The 18,285-nt window shown below is 56.9% G+C and overlaps 1 protein-coding gene across 1 annotated transcript in view; it reads right to left on the reverse strand.

Annotated features, from left to right (window-relative positions):
• Nucleotides 1–18,285, reverse strand: part of PLXDC1 (plexin domain containing 1) — a 55,391-nt gene that overhangs the window by 23,870 nt on the left and 13,236 nt on the right. The window contains exons 3-7 of the mRNA XM_008153793.3: nucleotides 7,261–7,404; nucleotides 6,940–7,009; nucleotides 6,225–6,347; nucleotides 5,500–5,618; nucleotides 4,456–4,555 (exon numbers count right to left, since the gene is read on the reverse strand). Of these exons, the coding sequence (XP_008152015.1) occupies nucleotides 4,456–4,555; nucleotides 5,500–5,618; nucleotides 6,225–6,347; nucleotides 6,940–7,009; nucleotides 7,261–7,404 (556 nt within the window). The remainder of the gene's footprint in view (nucleotides 1–4,455; nucleotides 4,556–5,499; nucleotides 5,619–6,224; nucleotides 6,348–6,939; nucleotides 7,010–7,260; nucleotides 7,405–18,285) is intronic.

Consider the following 18,285-nt stretch of genomic DNA (forward strand, 5'->3'; position numbering starts at 1 on the left):
AAACGAATTCCCTGCCTCCCGGGTTGCATATCAGACCCAGAGGAACCTGGCCGCTTAGCCACGTAAAAAGCCACCTTTCCCCAAAGCAGAGATCACGGCTCATTTTAAAACCCAAGGAAGGCCATGGAGACGGCCCCAGAAACGTGCCCGCCTGGGGATATGCTCCACCCGCAAGGGGAGGCCTGGATCCCCAAGCTAACACCTTGACAGACAGATGCCATGACCAAAGCACGCACCCCCAAACTCAGGTGGTGGCAGGCCCTGCTCTCATTCGGGGGCGGCCGAGAGCAGAGGCCAGTGGCACTCGCTCTGCGCGACTCCCTGTTGGAGCTCCTTCCTGCCACAGGCACTGGGCAAAGGGCTGGGGCCACGGCGAGCTCTGTGGAGCACACGGCTAACTGGGGAGGAGGCGGATGAGCAGGTCGTGCGATGGGTTTAACATTAAAGGTATTAACAAAGTGCTAGGTGAGTGGAAAAGGAAACCAAGGATTTGCTGCATGGAGGCGGCAACAGCTGAGCTTTGCCAATTGATAAAAGAGGGGCAGTTTATCCAAGGGACGGGGCCACAGGAATTTAGATTGCCCTCGGCACGTTTGGGGAACACAGGGCATACGCACCAGTGCTGCCCGGACGGAGTGGTGGGCAACAGGAGGGTTTGGAGCCGAGGCTATGAAGTCAGGCTGTGGGCAGCTGCCCGGGGCCTCGAACGCCACCCTAAGGATTGTGGCTTGATGTTTCAGGCAACAAGGAGCCAGAGAATGACATGATCAGATCTGTCTGGCAGTGATGAGAGGGACTGGGGGACAGAGAGAAGAGAGACTGGAGCCTGGGAGCTGCTGGGCAGGGACTGGGGGCCAGGCTCAGGCTTCTGTGGACACAACAGCCCAGCACAGACCACGTGGAGTCACCAAAGCCAGCAGTTCCCACGACAGGGCCCCTGGGCCTTCTCCGCGTCTCAGAACGGGCGCAGCTGCCCTCCTGTTTTTTCAGGTGCACGGTCCTTCCGCCGCCACCCTTCGCTCCGCCTCCCCGCGTCTCCCAGGCCTGCTCCGAAACAGCCTTTCATTCCAGAATCACAGAGAAGCTTCAGAGGCAGACACTCCCAGGGGATCCGACTTCCTCTCCTTCAACAGCTGGATCCACCACCCATTTCCTGAGACTCTGCCGTGCACAGCCCCGTGAGGGAGACACAGACGGGACAGACCAGATCCTGCCCAGCGGTTCAGTGATGCACGGGCGGTGGGAGGGCGCACCGCTGTCCTTCCTGCAAGACAGCTGGGGTGTGTGCACATAGGGCTGGGTGTGTGCACAGAGGGCTGGGGTGTGTGGGGAACTGAGGCAAGGATTCACCCCTCTGGGTGGAAGGGAAGTGGGTCAGACTCAGCAAGTCTCTAGGGGGGACCCTGAGGTTTTAAAACAAACAAACCCAGAAGATCTGGTTTGCATGTCTCCCTTTCACTGCTGTGTGACCACAAGCAAGTCACTCCACCTCTCTGAACCTCTGTGTCCTCATGTACAAAGGGACAAACATACAGTCGTCCTCCCTTATCTGTGGGGATATGTTCCCAGGCCCCCAGTGGATAGTACCAAACCCTATCTATACTCTTTATTATTAAAATATATTTTGTTGATTTTTTACAGAGAGGAAGGGAGAGGGATAGAGAGTTAGAAACATCGATCAGCTGCCTCCTGCACACTCCCTCCTGGGTATGTGCCCGCGACCAAGGTACATGCCCTTGACTGGAATCGAACCTGGGACGCTCTATCCACTGAGCCAAACCAGTTAGGGCCCTATCTATACTCTTTTTTCCTATACCTACATACCTGCGACAGAGTTTCTTATAAATTAGCCGCAGTAAGAGGTTAACAACAACTAATAATAAAATAGAACAATTCTAATATTCTGTCATCAGAGTTATGTGAATGTGGTCCCTCTCAAATTATCTTCTGTCTGTATTCACCCTTCTTGTGATAATGTGAGATGATACAAGGCCTTCGATGAGGGGAGGTGAATGATGGAGGCATTGTGACGTAGCAGTAGGCTACTACTCAACTTTTGCTACTTTATTTATTTATTTATTTTTTAATCCTCACCCAAGGATATTTTCCCATTGATTTTAGAGAGTGGAAGAGAGAGGGAAAGACAATGAGAAACATCGATGTGAGAGAAACACATCCGTTGTTGCCTCCTGCATGTGCCCTGACCAGGGCCCAGGCCAGGGAGGAGCCTGCAACTAAGGTATGTGCCCTTGACCGGAATTGAACCTGGGACCCTTTGGTGGATGCTCTCCAAACTGGCAAGGGCTACTCATCTGTTTTTAATTAAATTTATCCGGTGACATTGGCTAATAGGATCATAGGTTTCAGGCGTCGATTTCTATGTTACAAGATCTGTACACTGCACTATGCGCACACCATCCAAGTCGAGTCATCGTCCATCGCAACATATTAACCGCCCCCCCCCCCCACACACACACACACTACTCATCTTCTGATGAGACGGCTGCTGGCGGCTAAGGGGCGGGATACGCAGCGTGGATACGCTGGACAAAGGGATGATTTATGGTCCCAGGCGGAATGGAGTGGGACGGCGGCGAGAGATTTCATCACGCTACTCAGAACGACGTGCAACTTAAAACTTAGGAGTTGTTTATTTCTGGAATTTTCCATTTAATATTTTTGGACGACGGTTGACTGTGGGTAACAGAAACCATGCAAAGCAAAGCCACGGATAAGGGGGGGACTACTGTACGTTCGCTCACAATGTTGGGAGGAAGACCCCATGAGAGGCTGCAAAGCTCAGCGCCTGGGGACGGGGTTATAATCAGAATGGGAAGCAGCCTGCCTCCAGGTATTCACCCTCTCCCGTCCCGAGTGTGGGCTGGACCTAGTGACCTGCTTCCAGCCAGTGGACTACGGCAAGGAGCGACCGGATGCCACGTCTAAGATGAGGTGACAAGAAGCCTGGCTCCCATCTTCCTCGCCCGCCCCGGCTGTCTGCCTTGCCTGCTCTGATGGGAGCCAGCTGCCAGGCTGGGCGCTGGCCGAGGGGCGGGCCACGTGGCAGGAACTGAGCGGGGAGCTGGATTCTGCCAAGAACGTCCTGAAAGCTCTCGGAAGTGTATCTCCCCCCCAACAACGGCGGAGATGACTGTCACCTGGCCTGTGGGAGACCCTGAGCCAGAGGACCCAGCTAAGCTGTGCTTCGCTTCGTGATCCCCAGAAACGCCGAGATAACGTGTTTGTTGTTTTAAGCCAGGAAGTGTCCGTGTGATTTGTTATGCAGCAGTAGCTAACAAATACAACCAGGGTGATACTGAGACTGTTAAGCAACCAGCTCAGCACCAGCGTTGACCAGTTAGAGCAGATGCTGACAGCAGCAAGGGAGCAGGGTCTTGCAGGTCCCTGCTGAGCCGCTCGCTAGAAAATGGGTTCAGGAAGGGGGTCGGGGGAGGGGCAGGGGAAGTGGTGGGGGTCTATCTTATGGGAATACTCACACAGGGGCGTAAAAGTCTTGCAAGACTATTCACTGCAGCATTATTTTTTTATTTTATTTTTTGTTAATCCTCAGCCAAGGATATTTTCCCATTGATTTTTAAGAGAGTGGAAGGGAGAGGGAGAGACAGTGAGAGAGAGAGAGAGAGAGAAGAAACATCGATGTGAGAGAAACACATCGATTGGTTGCCTCCAGCCTGCAACCGAGGTACGTGCCCTTGGCTAGAATTGAGCCTGAGACCCTTCAGTCCACAGGCTAACACTCTATCCACTGAGCCAAACTAGGGCGACGGCAGCGTTATTTGTTGCAGCAAAAGATTGGAAACAACTGAGAAGTCTACACCCAGGGGACTGGCTCAGTTAAGGACATCCATGCCGTGGGCTGTCACGCAGCCATTGAACAGGATGAGAAACGTGCTGATGTGGAACGAGGGGCCAGGAGAACATGGCATCGTGGACCACCGTTTGTGTTAAATGTATGTACACACACTTATCTGAGGGCTTGTCGCTCTAGAAATAACCGGGTAGCCCTGGTTGCCTCAGAAAGGGAAACTGGGGGTGGGGGTAAGGGATGGGAGAGAACCCCGATTTTTCTGTCCCCTGGAGCCCCCTGTGATGTTCCTTCATGGGGGCAGTGATGGCTGTGTTCTGGGAAGACTCGTAAACCCTGATTAGGTGTCTGGAGCTTCTCTAAATTGGGGGGTACTGAGTGGAAGGACCCCGGCTCATCTGCCCCTCGATAACCAGAGCAGTGCCTCCTGCTGGAGCTTTTATCGGGAAAAATGGATCCTCTGCTTTAATGAAGAAGCGTTGGGACCTCGCGGGGGCCCCCTTTCTTCCCTCAGTTCCCACTCAACTCTCCACCATCCACCTGCTCCCCGCCACCCCCACCCCCAGCCTGGGTCTGTCTGAGCTGAGTCCACCCCAGTGGAGGTCTCTGCTGGCTCCCTGGGGACTCACCTGGAACGTCTGGGGATGTGTTGAGCGTCATGAAGGCGTCTGACAGGCCGGTTTTGACGGGGTGCTGGGAGGAGCTGATTTCCAGGACAGACATGGGGATCTGCAGCAGGGAGAAGAGGCTCCATCTACCCCCAGACCCTCTCGGGCCAGCCCAGCTTCCCCTCGGAGCGCCTCCCCTCTGCTTGGCGCCGCCTCCTGGCGGGTGTGAAGACCTCTCACACCCAAGGGGCCCCGTTCAAATTTCAAGTCCCCCCCACACCACCTCCAGCACATTCCCTTGCTCTGCGCTCCATCTTCGTGAATGGCACCTCACGCAGGCCTGGGAGTCACCCCTGCCCTTCCCTTTTCTTCATTCCCCCCCCCTCTTCCATCTAATACACCTCTAAATCCTGTTAATTAACCAGCTAACTGGCTCTCAAATCTGTCTAGTTCTCTCAATCGTTCCCCCACCAGACTCCAAGCTGGCAACACCTCTTTCCTAACTCATCTCCCAGCATTCCCTCTGAGCCCCCAACAATCTGTTCTCCGCTCGGAAGCCAGAGTGACCTTTGTCAAGGGCAAACCTGGTGTTCCCTTGCCCTGTCTTGCCCCTCACTCCCTCCCCTCCAGCCATGCTGCCTTCTTTCAGTGCTCTGTACCAGCCAGGATCGATCCTGTCACAGGACCTTTGCACATGCTTTTCTTTCTCCTGGAACACACTTCGCTCTCCTCTTTGCTTCCTTAACGCCTATGCATCCTGCAGATTTTAACTCTTTTCCTTAGGGAGCCTCTCCCGGCCCCCACTGAGAGAGAGAGCCCCACGACAGGCTCTCATGGCACCAGGCACCTCTACCGAGGAGCACTAGTTACCGGGGCGATTCTACATTTGTCTCTGCAATCGCTGTCCGTTGTCTCAACAAGACTTACCCTCTACAAGGGCAGGGGTCACAACCATCTTACTAACTGCGTATCCCCAGCACCACGCACATTTCACATTCCCTACAAGTATTTGCTGAGTCGAGGGGGGCGGGGAAGCTCCCTGAGACCCAGGCATCTCTCACTCACCTCTTTGTAGCCAAACACAATGCGGCCGTCACGGTGCAGAGCCGCCTGGAAGGTGAAGCTGCCCCTGTCCTCCCGGCCTTGGAGGTAGACATGGTCCCACTGGACAACAAAGACTGTCCCTGCGGAGAGCAGCAGAGAGCTGGCTGGACGGGGAGGTGGTGTGGGGAGAGGGCCTCGCAGGAACAGTGGCCTACGTGGTCGGGCCCCGTAGGGACGATGCGGGCAGTTTGCAGATTTGACTGAAGGCAGGAGCTGGGCAACCCACCAACATCCGCCTGGCTTCCATGCTGGAGGGGACCGGGACACCCTCTTTCAGCCCCCAGATCCCATGCTTGATCATCTCTTACCCCAAGCACGCCCCTGCCTGCCTGCCTCCTATCCTGACCCTCGAGATAAAGAGGAGGAGAAATAGAAGGAATGCCTGTTCTGGGGTGGGAGGGGGGGGTGTTTGGGGGACAAGGTGGTGAGAGAAAGAAACAATAGAGGACCCTAGTATTTATTTCGCCTCCACGAAGAGCCAGGCATTTCCATCTCGTTATCTCACCAGATCCTGCTAGGTAGCCGGCAGCCTGTCGCCACCTTACGGGCCAGGACACAGTCCAGAAAGGTGGGTGGGTGGCTGCCTTGCTGTGTGACTGTGCCAAGTCCCTTGCCCTCTCTGGGCCTTGCGTGCCTCTCACGGGGCTGGGCCAGGGGAGCCCTGGTGCGAGGTGACCTGGCCTCACCATTGTCAAAGTAAGCGACGGTGGAGTTGTCGGAGTAGCCGGGGTTGAAGTTGGCCATCAGAGGGGCCACGTACTGAGTCGCTGTGAGCATCCGATGGGTCACGTCACCGGTGAAGATGAAGCCTGGGGGGGGCGGGAGGAGTGCGGGGGAGTCACTTCCTATGCTCCGCCCCCAAGGTCAGGAAGGAGCAGGGCAGGCAGGCGAGTCTTGAACCTCTGTCCTCTAGGCCCCCAACGGGTGGGCTCAGGGCCAGGTGTGTATGAAGCAAAAGGGCCCCAGGCCAGAGACGGTCCTCCCTGCCCGTGGGGTGGGCACTCTCCCTGCCCCTGGGAGCACACACAGGAATCAAAGACGGGCTCCTGCTCAGCGCAGTCTCCCTCCCCCTCTGTCACAGACTCAGAAGCACAGGGGCCAGGGGGACTGCCCACACCGGCCTGAGCTGGCCCAGAGGGACACACACACACACACACACACACACACACACACACACACACACGCGCCCGCGCGCGCGCGCGCGAACAAGTCCGCTGATGTGAAAGGTATTCGGACACAGTCACTCACCTCCCTCCTAGAGTGGGCTCCCAAGAGAGCTAACTGTGGGTCCCTCTCCATTCCATCTCTACAACCTCATCTCCAATGCACCTCCCCAGGTAGGCCCCCAAGTTCCGGCTGAGAGCTCCAAATCCTCCCCCAGCCCTACTGGCACAGCCTTACCTCCGGTTGCTATGGTGATCTGCCGCAGAGGATGCCCGTAGAAAGGGAAATCAAAGGACAAGACCACTCTCTGCGGGGGATGGGAGAGAGTCAGCATGGGCCAGGGGGCTGGGCATCTACCCTACCCCATGCTTGTCTGGACAGGGTCGGGGGGCAGGCTGCCAGACCACAGGTGGGCACCCCAACTCTGGCCAAACCACCCAGAAACCTCCGGAAGGCACCTCCCAGATCACAGACTTAGGCCATGCCCACTGACCAGGCGGTGTGGGCGGGTCCCCAGCCTCCCAGCCCAGGGCAGCGCTGCCAGGACCTGGCACTCACCGAAGCCTGCCGGTGGGTGTTGGAGAGGATTCTGTGGACCTTCACGTGGCTCCGGTTGGCCTCGGCCACGTCCACCCACAGCTCCCGGCTGCGAGGCTCGCTGGGGCCGTACAGACGAGACACATAGTAGCTGTGGTTGTCCTCCTGTCGCCACCCAAGACAGAGCCCACCGAGGCATGAGGGGTCAGGCCTGCCAGGAACCACCCTCTGCACCTCCCTGACCCAGACCTCTGGATGCAAGAAATCCTGGCCCTCCCAGGAAGCTGGACCAGATGAGCTAACCCAGATGGCCGACTTAGGCCTGGTAGCCCCTGGACTTCCCTGGGCCCCCAAAAGCTTAGTACTTGGCCCCTAGCCATGACCATGCAGCTCTGGCCCCAGCCAGACCCACACCTGTTACACTCAGGCTCAGCCCTGGCTTTCCCAGAGAGACCAGGAGGCTTCTCCTGCGGCTCGAGTCCCCATGAAGCACCCCAAGGCAGAGCTCGGCTTGAGGCACCAGAGAGAAGCAGACAGAGCAGCCCCAAACAGAGCCCTTGTCTTCAGGGAGCTCCCAGACTGAGGGGGAGAGCTCCCCTGCTCCGGGAAGTAGTATATATAATTGGTTTTTAGAGAGGAAGGGAAATGGAGAGAGAGATAGAAAACATCAATGATGAGAGAATCATTGACCAGCTGCCTCCTGCACGCCCCACACTGGGGATCGAGCCTGCAACCTGGGCATGTGCCCTGACAGGGAATCGAACCGTGACCTCCTGGGTTCCTAGGTTGATGCTCAACCACTGAGCCATGCCAGGCGGGCTGGGGAGTAGCCTTTTTAAGGGAGAAGAAAACACGGCATCTTAGAACCTGCCAGTCTAAAGATGGAGGCAGGCCCTTGATCTTGGGGAGCTGCTAGGCTGAGGGAGGAGGTGGGACTTACGCAAACAGAACACACAGACACAGACCCCCAAGCCGAGGGTGACACAGGGCCCATCCTGCAGTCACTGCAGGGCTGAGAAAGGGGGAGAAGCAGAAAGAACCTCCAACCTCTACTCTGTGCCCAATGCGGACAGAATAAAGAAGAAGCCGAACACAGCCGGCGGGCGTGACTTCGGCAAGGCCTGTCCTGCACAGGAGTGTCCAGCGCCAGGATCGAAGAGGCGGGGAAACGGGGGGCAGAGAGGGTGGAAGAGCCAGGAGAGGGGGCGACGTCACAGCATTTCAGCAGGCGGGGCCGGGGGGGCGGGCAGCCTTAGGAGAAACGGAGGCAGAGCGGGCAGGTTCACTTGGCAGCGGCCACGGAGCTGGGGCTGCTGACCCGTGAGGAGCCCCGGGCGTCGTGGGTCATCAATCAGGCTGCCCAGCGGCAGCGGCTGCAGACACAGCAGAGCAGACCACGTTCGCGCTGCCAGCTGCCAGCTGCCCAGCCAGCCCTCGCCCTGGGCCCAGCATGAGCAGGGACGGGATGCCTGCTCTCCCCACCCCCCAGCAGGGAGAGTCTGCCCTTTTGACAAGTGACACTCTGGGAATCTGGGGTCGGGCAGAGCCGGGGAAGAGGAGCAGAAGACACGTGTAAGGGGGCGGGGGGTAGACTTCACACTACCATTGCCTGGTTTCACATCCATCAAATCAATTTAAAACCACATCGCTCTGCTCACAAGCCCCTGGGGCTCCCACTGCCCTCATGACTGGCATGCATGGTCTCATCAACAGCCAGCTCTGCAGTCTCCCTGGCTTCCCTTCTGCCTCCTTCTCTCCTTCCCCTGGGCATCCTTGTGCCCCCACCCACCAGACCAGGTCCTCTGCAGCCTCAGGCCACCAGTGGTCACTCAGGCCTTCGCACATGCTGATCCTCCTGCCTGAATGACCTTCCTTGCCTTCTCCTGGTCGATTCCTGTTCCTTTAAGGCTCAGCTTACACTTCACCTTTTTAAAAATGTTTTTATTGATTTTGAGAGAGAGAGGAAGGGGACAGAGAGAGAGAGAAACATCGATGAGAAGCATCAGCTATCAGCTGCCTTTTGCATGCCCCCTACTGGGATCGAGCCCCAAACCCGGGCATGGGCCCTGACCAGGAATTGAACCAGCAACCTCTTGTTTTTGTTTTAAATATATTTGTATTGATTTCAGAGAGGAAGGGAGAGATAGAAACATCAATGATGAGAGAGAATCATTAATCGGCTGCCTCCTGCATGCCCACCACTGGGGACCAAGCCTGCAAACTGGGCATGTGCCCTGACCAGGAGTCGAACCATGTCCTGGTTCATAGGTCGATGCTCAACCACTGAGCCATGCCAGCTGGGCCCCTTTGCCCCTTTATAAGGGAAGGAGGAGGGATCAGTGCCTGGCTTTGGGTTGACATTTTGGAAATAAACCCGTCTCCCTAATGCCTGGGCACCCTTTCATGATCTGTGGGTGAGGCGGAAATGGGTGGCCCAGCAGCGCGAAGCCGCGTCTGGGGGCCACTCCTGTGTGTGCTCTCCTCAGATGCACTGTGTCTCACAAAGACGATGTGCCAGCCCCAACCCCGGTACCTGGGACTGTGACCTTATTTGGAAATAGAGTCTTAGCAGGCCCCGATTCCCATGATGGATGTCCTTTCAAGAGAAAGGAGAGGGAGGTTTACAGAGTCGCAGAGGCCACACAGGGGAGAAGGCCACGTGACAACAGAGGCAGAAATTGGCTTGTAAGCTGCCTCACCCCGAGGAACACCAAGGGGTGCCAGGAGCCACCAGAAGCTACAAGAGGCGAGGAAGGACTCTTCCCTGAACCCCGAGAGGGACCAGGGCCTGGCTGGCGGCTTGACTCAGACTCCTGGCCTCCAAGACTGCGAGAAGACATTGCTGCTGCTGTCAGCCACCCAGGCTGTGGCCATTTGGAAACAAATACATTTGCCCACGGTGTGTTGCTGTGGCTCAAGCGGGGTAACCCCGACTTGTCTCCCTATTCCGTGCCACTGCCCTGTGGCTTCCCAGCTGCTCTCAGACCGAAGGCCACACTCCGCACCACGCCTCACAAGGCCTGGTGGGGCAGGCCCCAGATGTTGCCTACCCAATCACTTCTTTATGAGCAGAACATCGATTCTGGAGCCAGCAGCAATGGAGCCAGCTAGAAACCTCATCCCCTGGATGGGTTACGTGTGACCCATGGGACACGGGCTGGCTAATGAGAGAAACTGAAGGTTCTAGTGGCGCCTTTTGAAAGAGGTCAAATTCGACTGCTTGGCCCTCTTGCCTTTGCCCTTCTTACCCCTGCCTGGGATGGAGGTATGATGGATGGAGCTCCGGCAGCCATCCTGTGAGCATGAGGACAAGAGCCACAACCTAAGGATGGCGGCGTGAGGAGCTGGTTGGAACCTGGGCCCCGGAGGCCATGTTGGAGGGATGCTCGTTAGCCCTCAGTTACACACACACACACACATACACACACACACACACACCACCTCCCTTCCCCTGCTCTTTGCACGCCAGCCCTGCTCGGCTTCTCTCGGTTTCTGAGCTCACCCAGTGCCATCTGCCTCAGGACCCTGGGGCTCCCTGTGCCTCAAAACCTCTCTCTTCTTCCGTTCAGAAGCCGCCGCCCCTTCCCGTCCCTCAGGCCTCAGCTTCCCAGTCCTTGCCTCCCTGAAACCCCGGTTACGCTCTCCTCCCGCTCCACCAGCCACACGATCCTGGCGATTTATTTGGCGTCTAGACTTCTCTCCACACCTGCCTCTCCTACAAGTTGCCCACAGGTGAGGTCAGCCTTTACCTCTGGTGGTGAAGACAGAGTACGTGCTCCGTGGGAGGATTTGTTAACGAACGAGTGACCATTCCGAGTTTCTGGGGGCGGGACGGCGCGGCGTCGCCAAACAAGGCAGGACAGCAGCGAGCAGGGGCCACACAGCTGCCCGAGAGGAGCCTGGGCGGGCCTGTGCTTGCCACGGCTGTTTGCAGGCGGGGAGAGGGGCCCATTTCCATCCCCCGCTCCCCGGGACGCCCCGGGGGGAGCGGGCACTGAGCCTCACGCGGTGGAAATGAGGCCCCGACAGAAGCCACGCTCTGCAGCTGTGAAGCCCAAACATGCTGACGCGTGTCTCGCTGCCTCACCTAAGGGGCAAGCAGTGGGGTGACGGGGGACGCGGCTCAGCAGCCCGTTGCCCCGACTCCTCTCTTTCCCACGAAGGAAAACGGTCCCCCCGCCCCCAGCTGGTCCTGCTCTGCTGAGGAGCCGGGCTGGGTGCAGCTGGGGGGTCCTCGGACAGAATCACCTCCCTCTTAGGGTTCCCAAGGACGCACAGCGGCCGTCTTCACTGGCAAAAGGTCTTTGTCTACGGCTCAAGGGGAGTCGGAAACTAAAGGAGCTGCCGCCTCTAACTCCTAGCCCCCTGGGTCGGCAAACTGCGGCTCTCGAGCCACATGCGGCTCTTTGGCCCCTTGAGTGTGGCTCTTCCACAAAATGCCACGGCCTGGGCGAGTCTATGTTGAAGAAGTGGCGTTAGAAGAAGTTTAAGTTTAAAAAATTGGCTCTCAAAAGAAATTTCAGTCGTTGTCCTGTTGATATTTGGCTCTGTTGACTAATGAGTTTGCCGACCACGGGCCTAGACAGTTCCTCTCCGATGAGTCAGCAGGTCCCTGGGAGTCCTTGAGGCCCAGGCTCTGCTTCAGGCCTCCAAGTGCCGAGAGCAGCGGGCCTACCAGGGGAAGAACTGCCTCAGGGCGCGTCCCACACAGGCCCGAGCACCCCACCGCTCCTGGCAGGGTGACTGATGGTCCCCAGGGCAGTGGCCAGAAGCGGTATCTGTCTAGAGCCCTGGCCTGGGTGCTCCGTGGGGATGGGGGAGGCCAAACTGCAGGGGGGGGGGGTTGCTGGGAGAACTGGAGGAAAGAGGCAGGCAGCCGGCGTTGGCAGAGCTGTGACACTTGCATTTCAGATGCATCGCCGCGTAACAAGTTGGTGAGTACTAACGTTAGTCCCGTTTTATAAGTGGGGAAACTGAGGCCTACAGATCTATCTGCATCCATGTCAGTCTCAAAGACACAGTGCCTTCTCCTCTGCCTACGTTTCTCAGGTCTTTAAGGCACTGCCCCACGAGAAGAAGCCTTAGACCGCCTGTCTGTCGTTGGTTAACACGTGTCCCGTCAGAGGGACCCGCATGGGTCCTTCAGGGAGCACAGAGCTCAGGGACCGCGGCACATTCTCCTCCTCACCCCGAGCACCTGCCTGGCGCAGGGCCTGGCACCTGGCATATTATAGGTGTCAGGAGTCTGCCTGCCGCGTGAGTTCAATCACGCAGATCCCACAGCTGGCGGTGCCGCAGGCTGTGCGGGGAATGAGCGGCATGGCTCCCGCAAGGAGAGCGTCCTCCCCCACCCCCGATGTCGGGCGGCACCAAAAGCTCTTGTGAAAGACCCGGCTGCCTCCTCGGGGAGCCCAAGTCCGTAGAAAGCATATTCCCGTTGCTGGGACAACCTGCACACAGGAAGGCGTCTCCCGACTCCTCAAGCTTGTGGACGGAAACAAAAAAAAGAAAAAGGCCACATGCTAACCCGACAAGCTCAGGGGAGGCCTGCATGGCGGTCTTGCAAACTTAAAGACCTAAAGTCACCACAAAGGACGGCCTGAAATTAAACTTGAACTAAAAGCAGTGATGGTGGGTAGTCATGTCCTAGGCCGGTATCTTCCCTGATGAGGTCAGTTTTTACCTTCACTGAGCCTATTGTCCTTTGGCATCTATGATAACATATCCCTGAAATGTCTGGGTAACTCGTAACTTCCCTTTTTCCGGACCCCTTGGGACACAGACCCCCTGGGCGCCGGGACAGATACCACCAATTCCTTCATTGTTACTGTTATCTTGTTAGTTGTTGACGGTTAACCAGCCTGCACCCCCCGAAGTGTGTGTCTATCATTTTACTTTTTATCCAATCCCAGGGGTTTGCCCGCTTTGCTTTCTCCCGCCTCTCTCATCTACCCCCGACGGATCTCACGTAGCCCACCTACGTCCCCTCCTTCGACTGCAATGGATAAAAATAGAGGAAAAACACGCCGATCTCTGGAGCATTATCCCAACCCCAGTCCGCTGAGATACTGCTTCCCGGCAATTGTCGACAGTTGGCTCCAATGAACTCACAAAAATTCTTTGCAGGTTTGAATGTTTTTACGTGAACAAGCTCTTCCCTGGGAAGTGAAGCCAACACGGGGGACGCTTCGGGGCGAGGAAGACAGCCTGGCACCCCCCAGCTTAAACGTGGGAGAAATGCCCTCGACCAAGTGGCTGGCAGCCCAGCTGGGCAGCACGCAGGGGACACGGGTGACTCTGATGTCAACAGGGTATTGTCCGTAGGAAAGAGAAGGAGGACCTCACAGGCATCTGACTTTGATACGTATGTGCTGGGTACGTGAAAGGAGACGAGACTTGGGGCGGTGGGGGGGGACTGGAGAGACAGAGACGGCAGCCCTGGTTTCCGACAGCGTTTCAGGTCCAAGGTCAGGCTGTCCTTCCTCCCCTCCCTGGAGCCCAGAGTGGGTCCCTGCACCCTCAACATAAACCTTTCCCCGAGACGGCTCAAGTGGCTCCTTGGAACCAAAAGGGCCCTAACCAGAACAGCCTTGCTCATGGGGTGATCAGAGGAAGGACTTCCAGGGACTCCCCGATAGCCCGGCACCAGCACAGACAGTGCGAGTCCGAATGGAAAGAGGGAAGTGAGAAACCCCACATCTGAGAGAACTTCCCCCCCCTCCCTCCCCACCCTCTTCCCCCCACCCCAACGCTGGCCACCAAGGTTTTTTTGATTCTACAAAGTCCATCACTGCTAGCTTCTTCTTTTTTATGAGAGAAAGTTTACTTGGAAAGCCACAGAGGTAGAAGTGAGCCATAGAAGACATGGGCTCAGGAAACAAATTACAGAGGCAAAGAGAGGGGCCTTGGAGCTTAGGAGAGGAAGTGATGGTGACTTGCTTGAGGGGGGAGGAGGAGAGGGGAAGTTAAGGTAAGGGCAGGCGCTTCGAAGTGAAAGCCCTGCTGGGTCCTCCACCCTAAGGGCTTTTAAGGGTGGGCCCAATAGAATATTCATCAGCTCTCCAGGTGTGTCCTTTCTGGTCCGGGACAGTGGTCATTAGTCAGAGCAGCTGGCCCTGAGGTCAGCCCTAGCTTCGCTTGTCTGGTTTCGCTGCTTTTCTGGGCCTGGAGCTGAAGCACAGCTGAGGCCTCGCTGTATGTGATGAGGGCCAGAATCTCCTTGTCCTGGGGGCTTAATGCTTAAGGGCCCACAGGGGAGTCACAGGAACCCACTCTTTGGCCCCCCCGTTCAATCCTCCAAGGGGGTCTGCCACATGACTGGCAATGTGCCAGGGGAGCAAAGGTCAGGGGAGGGTCCAAACCAAAGGGCAAGCTGCCGGCTTCCTGAGTGACCACCCGGACAAGCGTCACGTGGTTTGGAATTCTCCAAACGTGGCGGCACCTCCCCTCCAGCACTGCAGGCCCCTGGTCATGCTGCCACTGGCCTTCCAGAGGGCCAGGGAGCACAAGCCAGGCCACTCGGCACGTCCACCAGAGGGAACCAGGCTTCCTCCAAACGCAGGCGAGAAGCCCTGGTCAGTAATCCCCCTTCGTCTGAGGAAGCCGCATGACGATGTGATTTCAAACATTTGGGGCCATGAAATCCTTCCTTCCAATTCATCTCCCATGGAAACTCCATACAGAAATCCCGTCAGAGGGAGGCCGCTCTGGGAGAAGGCAAGAGAAGGGCCTGGAGCCCCGCTGAGCGGCCTCCTCCTCCACGCCCTCCATCCGCAGCAGCCCGGGAAGCACCTGTGGGAACCCCGAGGGTTCCGTGGCGTGCAGGTTGAAAACCACCGCTCTGGGATCCAGGGCAGGGGCTGTGGCATCAGACAGACCCACATTCAAACACTGGACCCACTGGAAAATGGTCTGTGCCAAGCATGGCTCCCCACTCCTGCGTGTCCGCGCTGACACTGCCCTTTCTCGCCGAGTCCGTGAGAGGATTCCACAAAACATGTCGATGGCGAGCTCTCGGCCCAGTGCCTGGCCCACGGTGGATGCTTGATACGTGGGAGCTGTGATGCTGATGTTGTTGGATCTTTCTAGGAAAAGGATTTGATTGGGGAGGCTGCCTCCTCAGCGCCGTCCCCAGCTCCATCCTAAACGTCTGCTGTTACCGTGTCTCTCTGTCTCAATTATTCAGGCCGGAAGCCTGCCAACACTCCATTTCTGACAGCGGGGCAGCATTTACCTTGGCTGAGCTCAAGACGGTTCTGGACAGGAATTCCGGCTAAGCTGTCACCATCGGCCCATCACCTGCCTGCCAACTGGCAGGTGGAAATGCCAGGGCAGGCAACCAAGGGCATCCCGCAGGGCCTGCTGGAGAGGCCGGGCCAGCCAGGCGTGTCAGCTCCAGGCAGCTGGGCTCAACCCAGGAGGTGCTGATGGGATGAGTGGGGTAGGGGCACCCCAGCCCCTGCCTCTACCGTTCCATGAGGCCTTACCACACCAACAGGAATATTTTCTAGAGCCCTGCTCCTCGAAGTATGCCCCGGGGACCAGCAGCATCTGCACCACCGGACCACCGGGAGAAGGGGGAGCAGGGGGGGGGGGGCCTCGTTAGACATGCAGAACCCTGGGCCTAACCCCAAACTTGCTGGATCAAAACTGCGTTTGAACTAGTTCCCCAAGAGCTTCTTTTGCACAAGAAAGTTGGTGAGCGCTGATCTCGAAGCACCCTCTGTTTAGGCCAATATGTCACTCATTTTTGCCCAGGAGGAGACAGTGGTGAAACGTTCAGACTCCGAAGACTGAAAGACCTCGGTTTTTGTCCTGGCTCTGCCACTCGCTAGCTGTGCAACCTTGAGTAAGCTAAACATAGAATTACCAGGTGACCCAGCAATTCCACTCCGAGGTGTATACCCCCAAATAGTAGAAAACAGGTACGCAAACAAATACATGCGCACGTGTCCATAGCAGCTCTATTCGCAACAGCCAACAGGTGGCAACAGCCCAAATGGCTATGAATAAATGAATAAGCAAAATATGGTATATCCGAACAATGGAATATTATTCAGCCAAAAAAGTGGATGAGCCTCAAAAACATTATGCTAGGTGAAAGAAACCAGACACAGAAGGTCCTATATCGTCTCTTCTCACTTATATCTGAAACTTGTAGATTAGGTAGATCCATAGAACCAGAACACAGACTGGTTGTTGACAGGGGCTTGAAGGAAGGGGAGGATGGGGAGCAATTGCTTTAAGGGTATAGTATTTCAGTATTTCCTTTTAGGGTGATGAAAATGTTTTGGAACTAGACAGAGGTGTGTTAAATACACTTCAGTTTAAAATGCTTAATTTTGCCTGACTGGCATGGCTCAGTGGTTGAGCATTGACCTATGAACCAAGAGGCCACGGTTCGATTCCCCGTCAGGGCTCATGCCTGGGTTGTGGGCTGGATCCCCATTGGGGGGCGTGCAGGAGACAGCCAATCAATGATTCTCTCTCATCATTGATGTTTCTATCTCTCTCACCCTCTCCCTTCCTCTCTGAAGTCAGTAAAAATATTTTTAAAAAATAAATGAAATAAAAACATTTTAAATGGTTACTTTTATGTTCTGTGACCCGTACTTCAACAAGAAAGATAGAGAAGAAGAAACAAGAAACCAAGGAAAGAGAAAGGGTGAATAAGAGGGGCCCACCTGGGACATGGACCTCCTGGGGCTGAGCACCCGGGGAGGCGTCGGGGGAGAGGAGACACAGGGACTGTGATCCCATCAAGTGCCTCCAAGTTTGCTTTTAAATCTCACTGCTGTGAGTGCACTGTTTGCCACGCCATTTGGGAAAGTTGAAGCCAGCTGGGGCTTGCACAAGCCCGCTGTGGCAGGTGGATTAGCTACGGGGTCAGGTGTCCCAGGTCAAGCGCTGGTGGGTGCCGGGGCCAAGGTCGGGCGGGAGACCAGACTTTCCACGGGGCTGGGGACTGGACGTCTGGACTCCACCTCCACCTCTCTGGGCGCCCTCACTCCTCACAAAATCTACCCTCTCTCTCCTCCAAGTTCACTCACAACTTTCCCCTCCGTCCACCCACCTCACACTGGACTCCCAGACTTCTTCCCCTCTGGGCCTCCTCACAACCCTCCCTCCCCGAGCGAGTGCATGGGCATGTGGGGTTCTGGAGTGAGCGCTGCTTGCTCTTCCTGTGTCTGTGCTACGACTCTGTCTGTCCGTCTGTCCCGGCTCCTCTAGGCCCCCGAGTCTGGGAGGGGCCTCCGGAGCCTCCTTCTGGGAACTGCCTGCTGCTTCGGGAGGCTGTAGAGACCAGGCAGGAATTGCACTCCCTCGTGCCTCTTGGAGGACGTGGTGCCGGGCGCTGGGCATTGCTGCGGCTGCCATGGTGGTGGATGAGCCGGGGAGTTTCGTGTGGACGGGGAGGAGAGGAATTGTTCCAGGGCCTTAAACTGGTCTTGGTGGAGAATCTCTGGAAAACGTGCGCTCAGACAAGAGTCGATTCCCACTGGGAAGTGGTTTTGGAGTGGGCGTGAGAATAAAGCCCAAGGAAGTGGCTCTGACCTGGAGCTGTGGAGCGGTCAGTTCCCCCTGGGGGTGCAGGCGGGATCCCCCAAGGCCTCAAAACAAGAGGGTCTGAAACACTGTGCTGAGGTGGCCAGGCAGGGGTGCTGGGCAGAAGGGGCTGAGCAGAGGGGATGGGCAGGAGGGGTAGGTAGGGGGTCTGGGCAGAGGGGTAAGCAGGGGGGCTGGGCAGAGGGACTGGGAAGAAGGGGTTGGGCCAGAGAGGGTGAGAAGGAAAGATGGTGGGGCGGGGGAGGGGGAGGCGGCCTGACAAGGCCTGGGATGGAGGTTGAGCAGAGGAGCTGACTTGAGAGAATGGGGCCGGGGACCTGGCCAGGAGGGAAGCCTCAGCCAGAAGGATGTACTGAGGGACAGCGAAGGAAGATGAGGGCACAAAGGGGATGGCAGCTCACCTGCCAGGCCCTCGGCCCCTACATACGGCCCCCGAGAACAGGCACAGGCCAGGCTGTGATATGGATAAACGGGGGACAT

This window comes from Eptesicus fuscus, chromosome 20, assembly GCF_027574615.1.
Source record: "Eptesicus fuscus isolate TK198812 chromosome 20, DD_ASM_mEF_20220401, whole genome shotgun sequence".
NCBI classification, from domain to species: domain Eukaryota; kingdom Metazoa; phylum Chordata; class Mammalia; order Chiroptera; family Vespertilionidae; genus Eptesicus; species Eptesicus fuscus.